The 14,590-nt window shown below is 43.6% G+C and overlaps 1 protein-coding gene across 1 annotated transcript in view; it reads right to left on the minus strand.

Moving 5' to 3' along the window:
- C11H1orf21 (chromosome 11 C1orf21 homolog) overlaps nucleotides 1-14,590 on the minus strand; it is a 101,754-nt gene that overhangs the window by 48,690 nt on the left and 38,474 nt on the right. The window contains exon 2 of the mRNA XM_063165460.1: nucleotides 9,466-9,671. Within this exon, the coding sequence (XP_063021530.1) occupies nucleotides 9,466-9,559 (94 nt within the window). The 5' untranslated portion in view covers nucleotides 9,560-9,671. The remainder of the gene's footprint in view (nucleotides 1-9,465; nucleotides 9,672-14,590) is intronic.

Below are 14,590 nucleotides of genomic sequence, written 5' to 3' on the forward strand. Positions count from 1 at the left end.
AGATGTGCAGCCGAATCAAGGAGGGGGTTACTTGCCTCCCACCTTCACTTGCTTCCTTCTTAGCTCCCTCTACTTGTTTTTCCTTCTTGGTTCCTTTCACCACTTGGTTTCTTCTTGGTCAAAAAGTCTCCAAGGCTACTCTATGTTTTGAGCTGTCATCTAGTGCAAGCCCTGTGAAACCTGGAGTTGTACACACAATTTTCCATCACATTATGAGTTAAGGATTGTTTTAACTAACCTCACACCAGGGGCACAGGCCCACTGCTCTGTATTTGCCAGCTCTACCTTAGCTGGAGGTGGGTCAGAGGAACCACAGCCTCAGAGGCCATTTCATTATCTCAGGGAAGATTTTAAAACACAACCTCAACATCCCCAAATCCAGTTAATGCTAAACACACAATCTCTGCCTTGCTCCCACTGTCTTTGTGTTCAGGATCTGAGGAAACACCATATGTGAGATGGTATTGAAAAAACCCGCCATGTGATCATATAATTAAAGACTTTTGTGCACTCCTCTGTAATTACAAAGCCAAAGAAGAGTGCTGGTGGTGTGCACTCATAACTCTCTTTCAGCTACCCAGACTTCTGCTTGCTGAAACTACATAATGCATATATAAAAATATATATAAATATATATATATATATATATACACAGACACTTTTTTTTTTACCTTTTGTTTTCATTTAAGTAACACAACTTTGAGGCAGACACCAGGTTTTTTAAAGGAAACCATTTCTCAGGTAGAGGAGATTACAGCCACAGTGCTTGGCAGGAAGAATACCCAGTAAATGCAATTATCTAGCCCACTAAAAAGATGAAATTGAGAAATGAAAGCAGCAGAGGGAACAAGCAGCAGAGAGATTAATTAAAGGAATGGTCAGGAGGAAAACAAAGAGTCTGTGCCTTGAAAACATGACTGTTCATATGAAGTCCCCAGGTGGGTGTTTGGATCCAGGCTGCCTCGAACACAGCACAGCCAGCTTGGAAAGGCTCCTTCAACTCCATTTCACTGCTCTGGTTTGAAATTCTCCCTCAGTAAGTTTAAAAAAACCACCAAGCACAAAACACTTAATTCTTTTCAGGTTTTTCAATGTCATTAATGAAAGTCCCAGTCCCTGCTGACCCTCCCTTCACCCCCATCAGTCTATGTACTCCACGGAACATTCCTCACTTTGGCACAGAACCTGTCAGGGACTATTCAGTTCCAGGAAAAACACCTAACTGACCATTTCTGTGAGCATCCCTCGTGCAGCACTGCAGGCTGTGCCTTTCACAGCCCCTCTAAGCTATCCACCCACCCCAAACCACTCCTGAACAGAGCTGCCCCAAGCATTCCCTGGAAAATAAGTCATTACCACTCCACACCCTCGAAATTACACACCTCCTATTATTGCAAACACAGGATGAGGTGCCTTCAGTTTCCTTGTCAATAAAAAAGCCAATTCCTCTTTCCTTAACAAGCAATGCCATTCTCAATCAGTCAGCTATTAAATGAGATTGTTGCCCCGCAACAAACGACTTGAAATGGATTTTCATACCCTTCCTGGGATAGTAACTTTTGTCTATTAATATTGGGCTATCAAATTTTCCATGCTCATGGGCCTCCAAGAGTGTTTGTAAATCAGCAGCTATTTCATTTTTATTAATTCCAACATGGAAGGGACTGAATAAGTACTCAGAACCAGTAACATCTCCTCACTGTCAGTATTTCTTTAAACCAAGAGGGGAGATCTAATGAAAACTTGATTTACAAAATACAGCACACATTTCCAGATGCAAAAGATACAGAAGTTAATTACATTATTTTACTTACAGACTATCTAGCAGCTCCAAAAGTAACCTATTGGAAAGATTAATATTTTACTCTGGTTACAGATTTTCCATGCCTTCTTCCCTTCCCTTTGGGCAATGCTTTTTAAAAGAAAGCAAAATACTGATGTCTGAAAGAAAAGAGTTTAGTAATGGCTAAAAAACCAACCAATTCCACCCTGTGCATCCCTGGGAGTGTTATCCAAACCCTCCTGGAGCTCTGGCAGCCTTGGGGGCTGTGACCACTTAACAACAAAATACAGGGGATAACATGCATGCAAATGTAACAACTACAACCATTACACAATTCAGGAGACTTCAGCGGAAAAAATCAACCCATTACACCCCCTTTTTTCCCTCTGAATAGCTCGAGATCATTCATAGAGCCATAACTCCTGGAACAAAGTTGACTGCACGCTCCTTCCCAGCACCACAGAACACAAAGTGCTCTGCACCCGAGCTGCCTGAACAGCCCCTGCAGAGCTCCTGTGACAAGAGCAGAAAGGAAAAACAGAATTTAAAAGCACCCTAACCCTGATCCTTTCTGCCAGAGCCCCCACTCACACAGGTAAGAAGAAAAAGTGCATGGCAGGGCATAATGACACCCCTCAGCAGAAGCCAGGCTTTGTTTCTCACAAGCATATGAGGCATTAGTCTTAATATTTCCCATTTTGCTCCCATTTTTCTCCGGTGCTAGCTCAAGGCAGAGCACTGTCAGTCTTGGGCCTCTGACCAAGGAGAACATGAGACCACTTAGTTGTAATATTTATTTAAAATACCCATGATGGTACAGTGTTTTGGAGAATTACCCACTGAGAAAACGCCTTCTATGTTCCTCTGTGCTATAAAGGCACCTCTGGCTGTGTATGCTGACAATACACAAATACTTATTGGTTAGGTACCTTTTCTTTGTATTTAACAGCTATTTCTACCAGTAGATATTTCCTACTATAAAATTACAGCCTTAAAAAATTCAGTTTTGTGTTGCTGAAATGAATACACACCCATGCAGCTACACCAGGCTTACCTGGGGAACTGGGAATTATTCCCCAGAGTGAGTCTTTTCTGCCCAAATTCCAGGCTTTGGTTTTTTAGTTCTCCAAATTTGTGGCCCAGTAATAAAACACATGGAAAATGGCTAAAGGAACACTGCAGTAACTGAAAGTAAATGGCATTTTTACCAGGATTTTTCCTTGTTTGCATGTCCAGGTAGGCAATGAATGCCAGAGATCGTCTTGAAAAGATTAAGTGAAAAACTAAGTGTGTCTGTACCATAAAATAAACGGATTTCCTTTAGCACCAAGGCTGCCAGAAAACACATCCTGGCTCCTTCCTAGCCAGCTCCAGAGGCGGATGTATGGCCCTATTTATAGCCCACTAATGCAATTATGAAATGCACACCCCCTGCACTCCATTTCTATGGGCTGGGACTGCACTCTCCATGGGGCTAAGCAGCTTGGAGGAAAGGTCACACTGCCTAGAATAACACCCCATTCTCTCTGCCCACCCTCTAGGGACTGCAGAGACTCAGGGTCCCTGGGAGCCCTCAGGGTGCTCTGATGCTGATGGAGAGCTTGCAAAAGGGGAAAGCTCACATGAAAATAAGCAGCAAGAAGTGATGACCTGCCTTGTCAGAATTCAGGACATCCCTCCGGCTGTCGTGGACTGCCAAGATCACTGCCAGGGGGCTCAGAAACCCTGGCACAGAGCCCAGCATGCCTGTGGTTTTGATTATGACCCATGGAGCAAGTTACCAACCTTATATGAAGATCTGCAAGCCACAACAGTTTAAGTAGAATAATAGTGAATTTATCACGGGGTGAAAAATAGATTTTGGGGTTTTCAGAATGGAGGTTCAGGAGGCAAGATGGAGGGATCTGGGCGTGTCCAGCCTTTCTCCTTCTTCTACTTGGCCTCCATTTTCTGCTGTGATGTTGGCACTTAGAGATTGGTTTGGAGTAGAAGCTCACTGTCTAACATAGGTGACAGGTATTGGAAAGTTATTGTAAATATTGTATATGTAGTTTTTTATATAAAAAGATAACACTGCCCCAGGGGCAGGCAGAGTGCCTCTGACTGTCCTGCTGAGCGGACCTTGGCAGGTCAGGAGAAAGGATTTTATAGATAAGATACAATAAACAACCTTGAGACCGAGAAGTTAAGAGATCTGACTCCTCCGAGTGCCAGGCTGGGAAAAGAGACTTTCTAATGTATCTTGGCGTGGCTCTGACCAGCTAGAGATCCCGAGACTGCCTGTGATCAATTTCTGCTCCTAAAACAGGGATATCAACTGTTTGCCCACCTTGGCTCATCTTCTGTCTCTGTGCTGTAAATCGCCCCTGGAAGTGGTGAGTCCAACTGTGTGTGCATTGCTCCAAACCCAGCACTGCAAAGATCTGGGTAAAACAGCTCCCTTCCACTGAGGAGAATGGCTGTGCAGAATAATTCCTTCATCTAACACCATGACAAGGGGCTGTAAAAACAGTCCAAGAAGATTAACCACCAGAAGAAGGTCACTACAGAGTGTGAGGGCTGTCTAACTAATTTATGGATACCTGTTCTAAGTCCAGCAATGTTTCTATGGCAAAGATCTTCTATCCATTCAGGAAAGACATCTCTTTTTGGGTCTTTCTGATTATTTTTTTTCAAATAGGCACCGAGAAATATCTTCAAACACTGTTACTCTACTGCCTGGACTATTTACAACTAAGTAATTTTACAGCATCCAGATATCTAAAAAGCTGCTCTCCCATCACTTCTGAACTGGTTTTCTTCTCTGCTGGATTGGTGAAAATAGACACTGAAAACTAATGTTGCCAAGAAAGGCAAGGTACCTTCTTGGAGCCCACAGGAACCTTTCTACAGACTTGGATGTCATCCCAAAGAACACCAGATCAGTGTTTCTGCACTTCCAAAGGGGAAAAAATGGGGAAAAGAGTAGGAGAAGGGAGAACTATTTCATTCACCATCATTACACACAGACCACAATTAATGGACATCTGCTGTAAGTCCTGTGTGCACTAAAAGGCCAGAACCAGACCCTTGAGAGCCCACCTACATCTCCTGCCCATGGATCCAGGAGCTCTGCTTCTGCTGAGACCTGGGCCTCCAGTCCCTGCCAGAGCAGCTCTGCATGCCTCTGGTCCCATCTCCTGGAGGCACCTCAGCCCCACATTGCAGGTATCTTCTCTCCCATCTCTCCTCTCCCTGTCTCAGCCTCATCTCCTGGTGCTCCTCACTGCATTCCCTGGATCTGGTTCATTGCCATGCCTGGGACTGCTCTTTTTGTAACTTTTATATATCTATATTTCTGTGCTGGAGAGGGAGGAAGAGCTTGTTTTTTTACCACTCAGAGCCAACCCATAGTCCAGAGCAGCCTCTTCCCTCTTCTGCAAAAGCAGCACTTTTCCCAAGAGCTATAAAGATGAGCCACTTCTGCACATAAAATGTGAAAATAGTTTTAATTCATGTGGAAAACACTTTTTTTTTGCACATATTGATCATGAAAACATAACTAGACAAAACCTGAGGGTGCGGTTTGGTTTTGTTTTGATTTTCTTTAAACTCTGTTGCTTCCTCATGGTAATAAAATAGTAAATTATTGACTTGCCAAGGGTGTTCTCAGAGTTACACAAATACATGATAAATACATCATAAACCTAGATAACACATGCAATTTTGTTACATTTCCCACATGAATACAACCAGGTTGGGTAGGGTTTGGTCCTATTCCTTTCTCTCACTTCCTGAAGCACTTGTTTAGAGCTGCCCCCTGTTTACTTAGATAAGAAGCAGGCTATCAGCAAATTGCTAAACAAGGCAAGGAGAGAGAATCACAGAATGGGTTGGGTTGGAAGGGACCTTAAAGATTATCCTACACCTGCCAGGGGCAGGGACACCTTCCACTAGCCCAGCTTGCTCCAAGCCCCATCCAGCCTGCCCTTATGCATTAATCAATCTTTCAATCTCATTACAATACTTTACTGCTGAAGATTTCCTTTCCTAGCCCTCTCAGCTGTTCTGAGATAAACTGCTTTATAAACTACTGTGCTTTGGGTTCAGCTTTATTTAGACAGGTTTAGCAACTGGAGCTGCTCTTAATAACAGAAATCCCACCATGATATTCCCATTTTGTCAGGAAATTCTGACCTGACATGTTCACTCCCCCTTTTGCAAATCACCCAAGAGCTCCATGGAAACATCTGGATTAAGCCTCTCAGACTAATGAACACATTCTAGAACTTTTTTTTTTCCCCAAATCACATTATCACTTACTTTCTTACAGAAAGAATTATTTCAATAACCTCCTCCTCAACGGAACATCCCATAATTTTTTATAAAGGCACAAATAAAATTAATCTACAGGAGATGTTATATTATTAAAACATATGCTGAAATCAACAATGCTCAAGGCTCTATCATGGCATTTTGTTCTTCATTGGTATTTACATATTACAGTTCTTATGTATTGCCCTGGAAATCAGCTTTGAAGTGGAATGATGAATAAATGAAGATTTATTATTACCATCCTTATTAGAGGGATTTTAAAGTCATTAGAGACCAACAGACATAATAATCATATTATATTCAATCTTCTCTAGAACATCTCCTTTGATAGGCCTGCTAACTCAATTATTTAAATATATATTACAGCAAAATGCAGCATGACTCCCACAGCTTGGGACAGGGTGGAAATTTTTATGTTTTGGTTTCATTTACCAGGATTTGTCCTTAGAGAATTCATGGGTTTTATGATGGGTTTTTTGGTTTTGAACATCAGGATTTCAAATTCAAAGTAAGCACCTGGCTCAATGTGTCTGCTCAGCTAAAATAAAAGGTTAAAAGCTGGGGAAGAAACAAGGTACTGGAGATCAATCTTAACCTACAGTGACTTTTAAAAGTTAAAAAAAAGAAATCTCTCAGAAGCCATGATCTCCCAATAGTCAACAGACCTGACTGCAACCAATCCCACCATGAAAGAAGAGAAAGATCCAGAGGTTCTGAGGAAGAGCCAAAGCAGAACTGCACCACTCTGAGAAGCTCAGAAAATTCTCTCCGGATTCAATGTCAGTCAACTAAAAACTATTCATTGGGAAAGAAAATCCAAGCACTGCTTAACTGGAAAGCGCAATCCTTACTATTGACTCCTCCTGCCTGCAGCTTGTCTGGGGCAGGTGCTAGAGGAAGGAAGGTGAGCTGCTCCCAGTGGGTGTAGTCACACAGCGAGGGGCAGTGTCCTGTCAGCCACATCCCTCAGAGCCCACTGCCGGCCAGGGAAGGCAGCACCAGCACTCTGCTCTTTCCCTTTAATCCTATCAGTGCTGTGCAAATCCCTCGGGACTTCCTCCCCTAGTGAAACATCTGAGGCACTGTGGCCATCACAGCCATGAGGCTCATCCCTGCTGCTTCTGCACAGGCACCTGATGTCACCTTGGTCCCCAGGTGCCAACCCTGCCTGTGCTCCCTGTCCGTCCACAGCATGGCTCATGCTCACTGATGTTTTCAGGGTGTTACTGACATATCAGCCACCTTCCAACCCCACCTGACTTCTGCTTCCTTTACTTTCCAGCCTCCTAGCCAAGAACTAACCTCTAATTCCCTCTCCATCACCTCCTGGCTCCTCATTTCCCTACCACTCACCTTGGTTTAGCTCTGCCTATTCATACTGCAGGGGATTTTCAATCCCTACAGGCAGCACAGATACTTTGCTCGTGGCCACTGGCTGGGTGAGACACTTCTGTCCCTTCCCAGAAATAAGAAAGGAAGCATCAAGGTGGGCAGGCCCTGGCACAGGGTGCCCAGGGCAGCTGTGGACGCCCCTGGATCCCTGGCAGGGTCCAAGGCCAGGATGGACGGGGCTTGGAGCACCCTAGGGCAGTGGGAGATGTCCCTGCCCATGGCAGGGGTGGCACTGGATGAGCTGTAAAACTCCAGCTCAACCTCCTCCTGCACCCAGCTCCTCACCTAGAAGCTGTCTTCCAACAGCAAGGGGAAAATGTGACTTCTGTGGTTACCATTCAATGAGTTAAGTCAGACTCCAGCTCTGCTTAGAAGGAATCAGTCACGGACTCAGGTCTTTAGGAATGACAAATCCCACACCTAAACTAAAGCATGGGCCAGGAAATGGTTAAGAGCAGGTAGTACTCCTGACAGTAAAATACAGAAGGATTTACAGCCCTCAAATGGATCCCAGAATACCTAAATGATACTGCTGACACCAGTCCAGCTCTATAAATGGGAGCTTTTTAAAATCCCTTCAATCTTCTTGATCCTCTGACTCCAGAAGCTACTTTAAGTTTCCTGCATTGAAGTTATGATCTTTGGCCCACAGCATGTGGTTAAACCACCACCAAAAAAAAAACAGAAAAAGACTGAGACTCACATTTGGCCAAAAATTGCTCCCTCACTAAGTATAAGCTAAAATCTAAACTCAAATTCCTTTGAGCAACTGATAGAATTTTCTGTTTATGACAGCACTTAAAGCCTATTTTAAACAAAAGCAATGTACTGAGCTGACAATTCCAAACCCAGCATCTCCCAGGGATGAGAAAGAGGACTGAACAGCCCTGAAGTTTGTTCAACAACTGCTTTCTCTTCAGGGAACACCTCTGGGAATTCTTACTCTGGGATCCATTGGGAAACCAAGCCAGCCCTCAGAAAGGCTGGAAAAAACACCAGGGAGGTTTGGTGTACTCATTACCACGGCACTTGTTTTAAGAATAAAAGTACTAAGGCAACTTATTCACAGCTTAACTTTCAGGTAGGTATCCAGGCAGATGTAGAAATTTCATTTCTGAACAGTCTCTCAGATAATTCCTGACATTTTAAAATCTGTATTTAAAGATTTACATCTTTATCTAAAAAAACCTTTGTGTATACTGACAGAACCTGGGGCAAAAAAAAAAAATCCATGAAGCTGACTATGATTTTATCTCCTATCACTTTACCTCTCCTGATGCACAGACCTGGATCACAGATCAGTCTTCACAGTGAACCAGATGTTTTCCTCCCACATTTCCAGCTTCCCAGCACCACTATATCCCTCAGTTTCTAGTTCCACTGTACCTTCAAACCCTGTTTGCTACAGGACTTCAGAACTAATGTTTTATTGCTTTGCAGAAGTGAGGAATTACTTTTCCTACCAAACGGATTTTCAATTTTTAGGAAATGAGTCAATTATGTTGGTACCCAATGGCATATAAACGTATAACAGAGACACATATATAAATACATATATAAATATATATAAATACATGTATAAATATATATAAATACATATATAAATGCATATTTAAATATACTTATATAAATATATATTAATATATATATAAATACATATAAAAATATATATAAATACATATATATATACATGAGGGGGTGCAATTTGTTGTCTTTGAGCTATTCCAGGACTTGTGGAGGTAAAGACAGTGTAGTACTGTACATCACTTAAAATGTTATTTTTTCACTAAGGATTTCACCTGTTTCAAGTGTCATGGTACCCTCCCCTGGATGGGCCAACTGCTCTGCCATTGTGGCATATTTGAACAGGCATTTTGCTTTGTGTTTGGTGAAAGGTTAAGACTCTCTCGTACACCTTCCAGGATGGTTTTGGTGGACTCACGGTGCAGGGACAAAGACAATCCCGCGACACTCACCCCCAAACACATCTCCGTTCTGGTAGTTCTTGCCCTTCTGAGTTTCCTCTTCGTTTTGAACAGTGGACACATGCTTGGCGGAGGCACAGCCCATAGCTTCATTCAGACAGCTCCAGCTGCACCGAACCACAGATCATCTCTAGCGACGCCCGCTCATCCTGGCAGGAGGAATCCACCTCCCCGCGCGGCTCCCGCGTGCCTTCCACCTAAACACGGCAGAGAGAGAGGAAAATGTTCACACACAGCACCCTCCACGTGGTGAGCTTCGAGGAGGTAAAACGTGGAGTTTGTGACGAGGAGCACAAGGGCACAGCTTCAGGCTGCCAAAACCATATTCCAAAACAGTTGGTCATGATAAAGGTGCCTCCAGCCTGCCCTGGGACAGAGCAGTTGAACTTAAAGCCTCCTCCAGCCTGATTCTTTAATCCAGGGCTTGAAGAAAGTAACATGCAGCTCTGTTTCCCACCCAGCCAGCTATTCTCATAGAACACAGAGGGTTTTGGGAGAGGAGATAAGAAACCATCAATATCTGCTCCTCCTGCTCCTTTTACCAATCTACCCATCGAGCCAGATTTCTTAAAAGCATTTTACTGATTAAGAGCTGCTAATTGCAAGTGTTGGGACAAAATAACCCCTCTAAATCAATTAAAGATCTTGTGTTCCCAGATGTGAAAGGCGATAGTCAGCTGTATTATCTTTTCTCTACGTGTTCATTATTCTACCCAATCCATAAAACCTCCATTGCTCAAAAAGACAACCAGCCCCATTTTAAGATGGAATAACACTCCCTGAACAGTCCAGATGTCACATGAAACAAAAGGGAAAAGAAAAATCAAATCCAGAACTGTAATGCTTTCGGTTAAAAAGAAATTCAAATTAATGAACTGTTTATTGCTAAATGGTTCTGCACTGGAACAAAAGCTACCTCAAAGTTTGGTGAGATGACCTGGTTTGCCTTTCCACCAGCCAAACTTTTCAAAAGAAAGAAAAGTCAGAAACTCTCCCTTTTGCCAAGTTTTTAAGCTCAGCTATAGCATAAGAGCATACACACCATTTCTTAATTCATTACTTCTGAGCATGTACTTTACAAGGCTCTGGCTAATTTTGCTCCATGCTGACCACAAGATCGTGTGTAACATCAGACTAGTACTCTTACCCAGGGAGATCTGAGTGAGATGATGTTTAAGGTCCCTTCCAACCCAAAGCATTCTGTGACATAGCAGTATCCATTCCAGCAGAAATGGATAATCCCAAAGGAAAAGGTGACTTTCCTTTCCCTGAGCACTCAGCACTGGGCAGCTCAGTGACACACCAGCACATGGTCTAGGACGGTTCTGCTCCTGCCTCTGCGGGGATTTTCCTGCCCATTCCCAAAGCCACAGACATGAGGATGGGGCAGCCAGGCTCAGAGTGATTCCATTCATCAGACCATGGCGTTCAGCAAGCAAGGGGAAGGACTCTGGATGCAGAATCACCTCTAACTACTACTCACAGGCAGCTTCCCCCTTCCCTGCACAGAGCAGTGCTTCTCCTCCACTTGGCAAGGGCATTCCAAGTATCTGCTAACCCCTGCTCCCAGCAGCCACCCTTCCCTAGTTTTATTTCAGTACATCCCCCAACATGCTCTGTTCCTTTTTTCCTTCTCTTACACAGGCACACTTGAACCTGAATTTCTCATTGCCCCATCCTTCTCTTCCCCCTAGACAAAGCTAATTACTCGCCCCAAAACACAGGATTTTATAGGATCACAGAAAAGTTGGGGTCGGGAGGGACTTCAAGCTCAACTCATTGCAACCTCTGCCATGGGCAGGGACACCATTCTCTAGCCCAAGCTGCTCCAGGCCCCATCCAACCTGGCCTTGGATCCAGGGGCAGCCAATGTTTTGGGCAACTAACACCAGGCATTGTTGCTGTTAGTGGAAGGGAGTGAGCAAACCCCTCTCCAGCTATTTTAAAACCCTATATGGTTATATAACTTCCCCCATCCCAGAAAACCTAGATTTTACAGGAAAAGTCACTATAAAGCCAGGGAAGTCCCTCAGTTTTTGCAGTTCACGGAGGATCACAGCTGACAGTTCATCCTCTCCTGTGTCCAAGTGGCAGCCTGCACTAAGGTCTTCATCTCACTGCTGGGGGAAACAGGGATCCAAAGGGATTTAAAGCATCAGCCAGGCTGTGCTTGGAGATAGGTAAACACAGGGGTGTCGGAGATGGAGGAGAAACAGCAGACTGGGAGAGGGAACTGCTACCTGGACTGGAAATGAAACGGGGACTTATCTTCCCAGAGGACATAAACTGGGTTAAAGACAAGAGCTTTTAATGGACCAGTTGAAACAAATGAGGGGGTAAACATGAGCAACAGAGTCTGGCTGTGTGACTGACCAACTGACTTCTGGTTTAAAATACAACCAGTAGTATTACTCCAGGGAAAAGGGTGTGGCCAGCTATAGGAAAAGGAGCAAGGGAAGGCTTGATGTAACCCTGGAAAGGATGTGGAGGTGAGACCTGGGTAGGAGGCTGTGTGCCCACCACAGCTCAGCCTCTCTGAGCAGCAGAACTGCAGGCACAGAAGTACCTGTTGAATGAATTATGCTGCTGCCATATTCAATTATTTTTCCTGTTTCCTTTTCTGCCTCTCAGCAGGGACCGTTTACAAAAGGGAAAACAGCTGCTTAGTAATAAAACCCAAATGTATTTCACAAAGGAGCAGTGGGCTGGGTTTAGGAAGGAGATTTTTTTATGAAGCTTTATACAGCCAGCATGCAGCACAACAAACTGCAAAATACTTAATTATTGATTAGTGCCCAGGATGGCGATGGTCCCAGGACCACTGAGCTGCATGAACAATCGGGAGCAAGGGGATACAGAACAGGAATGCAGAAGGACAAACCTCTTTGGGGGAGAAAAGGAAAAAATATCCACTGGCAAATCTCTCCTGCAGCATTTTGGTAGCACACATCAACCTCTAAAAATATGGTCATGTTTGAAGGCATACTGTGATTAAAGGAAACAGATGGGGATACAAGAACTGGAAGTTTCACCTTTTACATGAAAGAACAGCAATCACAGCAGCACCTGAAAAAGCCATTCAATTAATAGCTGGGTTATGGAGGCAAACTTCTGGTGCCAATAAACTGGGCTAAGAAAGCTAGTGAAAAATGACATCCAAGGTGAGTCTAACACCCAGTTCCAGGCATGTTCCTTGGACTGCTGTTAACACAGTGCTGTGAGACACAGGTAACTTAACACAACACAGGGATAGTAAAGGATTTAATACCAAGAACAGAGCGGGAGGAAAGCAGCATTAATTTCACAGGGGATGAAATCCACAGTACAGGGCAGCAGGATGGTCTCCAGCCTTGGGAAACCTCCCCTGCCTGAGGACCAGAGCCCTCAGGAATGAGGTGTGGGAATCACTCAGAAGTGAGGTGCTGGTCCTCACTCAGTGGGATGGCTGGCAAAGCCTTGGGGATGTGAAACACAGCACTTCACAGGGCACCAGAACAACACATCTGCTCCTCCTCCTCCCCCACTTCTGCACAAATGTAATCTTCCCTTTTGTCTTCCAGAGCATTTTGGGGGCACACAGATTTTCAGAAGCCAAAAATAAAAAGAAGAAGAAAACCTCAAACCATTTGCAGTTCATGTTCACCACCCACCATCACTAATTATCAAGATTTGAGAGGCAATTTGCAGGCTCCAATCTGCAAAACGCTGGTGAGAAAAATCTCTTAGGCAGATCAAAAGGATCTACACCACCCCCAAATGAAATGCAGCAGGTTGAGGATTAACACGTGGGTCAGAAGAAGACTAGAGGCACTCTCAGATGCTTGCTTTGTACCCCAGGTTTCTTCTGAGCTAAAAATGGGGGAGCTCAACTCTTAGAATAGAGTATACCTTTGGAAACCTTCAGCAATTCCTTTTTTCTTTCTTCTGAGCAATGTCTATGATGTGTTTTTTTCTTTTATCCACTCTTTCAGCACTTCATTAATCCACTCAATACGCCCTCACCTCTTATTTCTGATGGTCAAAGGCTGCATCCTTGACAAAACACATTTTGCTTCCACAAACACTTCATACAAATGGAGGACTTCCAATGTTTTACAACAAATGCATGTTAATTCTTCTATTACAACAGGTGTATTTGTTTTCATCTTTATTGCATTGAGATAACTGCTCTTGCATCATCTTCAGGCTGCAGATACATCCACAAGTTTCTTTCCGTGCTGACCACACAGGAAATCAGGTTAAAATTTCACAGCGCTCAAGAGATCAAAGCAACAATGCAACCATGAAAAACCCCCAAGCTACAAAAGCCACCCTTGGCTTTTCCTATGAAACAACCTGTTCCAGGCAGAACTTGAGGATTTCACTTACTGCTGCTAATTACATTTATTTCATATAAGAAATAGGCCTGTTTGATTTCCATTTCATTTTTTTCGCCAAGAAAGCAGAAATGAATTCTGAATTTGTCCTGCACAAGAGGTACTGGTAGTTAGCACCTGGGACTTCTCCACTGCAACATCCCTCTTCCTCAGCTACCTTCCACCACAAAAGTTGGCTTTTTGGGTTTTATTCAGCAGCCAAAAGGCATTTTTGGAGCTAAAAAGATTTTGTCTTTGAAGTGCACCAATTGCCTAAGGAGGGAAGGAAAAAAAATTAAAAAAAAAACATTCATCTTTCTCCTTCTTCAAATTATTCAAATTGTCATGAATAGGGCAGTTATATTGAAAATTAACCCACTGACTTGCTAAATAAGCAGTTCTAAATGAACAGCAGAATGAGTGGTGCAAACATTCTAGAGAACACCTTCCAGTGGCACGAGGGGGAAAAGAAAAGTCAAAGTGAGTGGTGACTTCTGCTCCTTGGGAGCCATGGACAGAACGTGCTGCCCTCAGCCACTGGTACAAACAGCCAGGAAATGAAGCATTTTCTGCCCTTCTCTGAAAGGTTTGCCCCTGTGATGCTCAAGTCCTGTGTTTATTGCAATTTCAGCAAAATTTGCTGATCTTATTTTCTTTTGCTTGCAATCAGGATTTCTGCTGATCCGGTACATGGGGTTTTGATATATTAAAGCAACAAGTGATTTCCAAATAGAAAAGCTTTCAACAGCATCTTGATACTT

The sequence above is a fragment of the Melospiza melodia genome, chromosome 11 (genome assembly GCF_035770615.1).
Source record: "Melospiza melodia melodia isolate bMelMel2 chromosome 11, bMelMel2.pri, whole genome shotgun sequence".
Lineage (NCBI taxonomy): Eukaryota > Metazoa > Chordata > Aves > Passeriformes > Passerellidae > Melospiza > Melospiza melodia.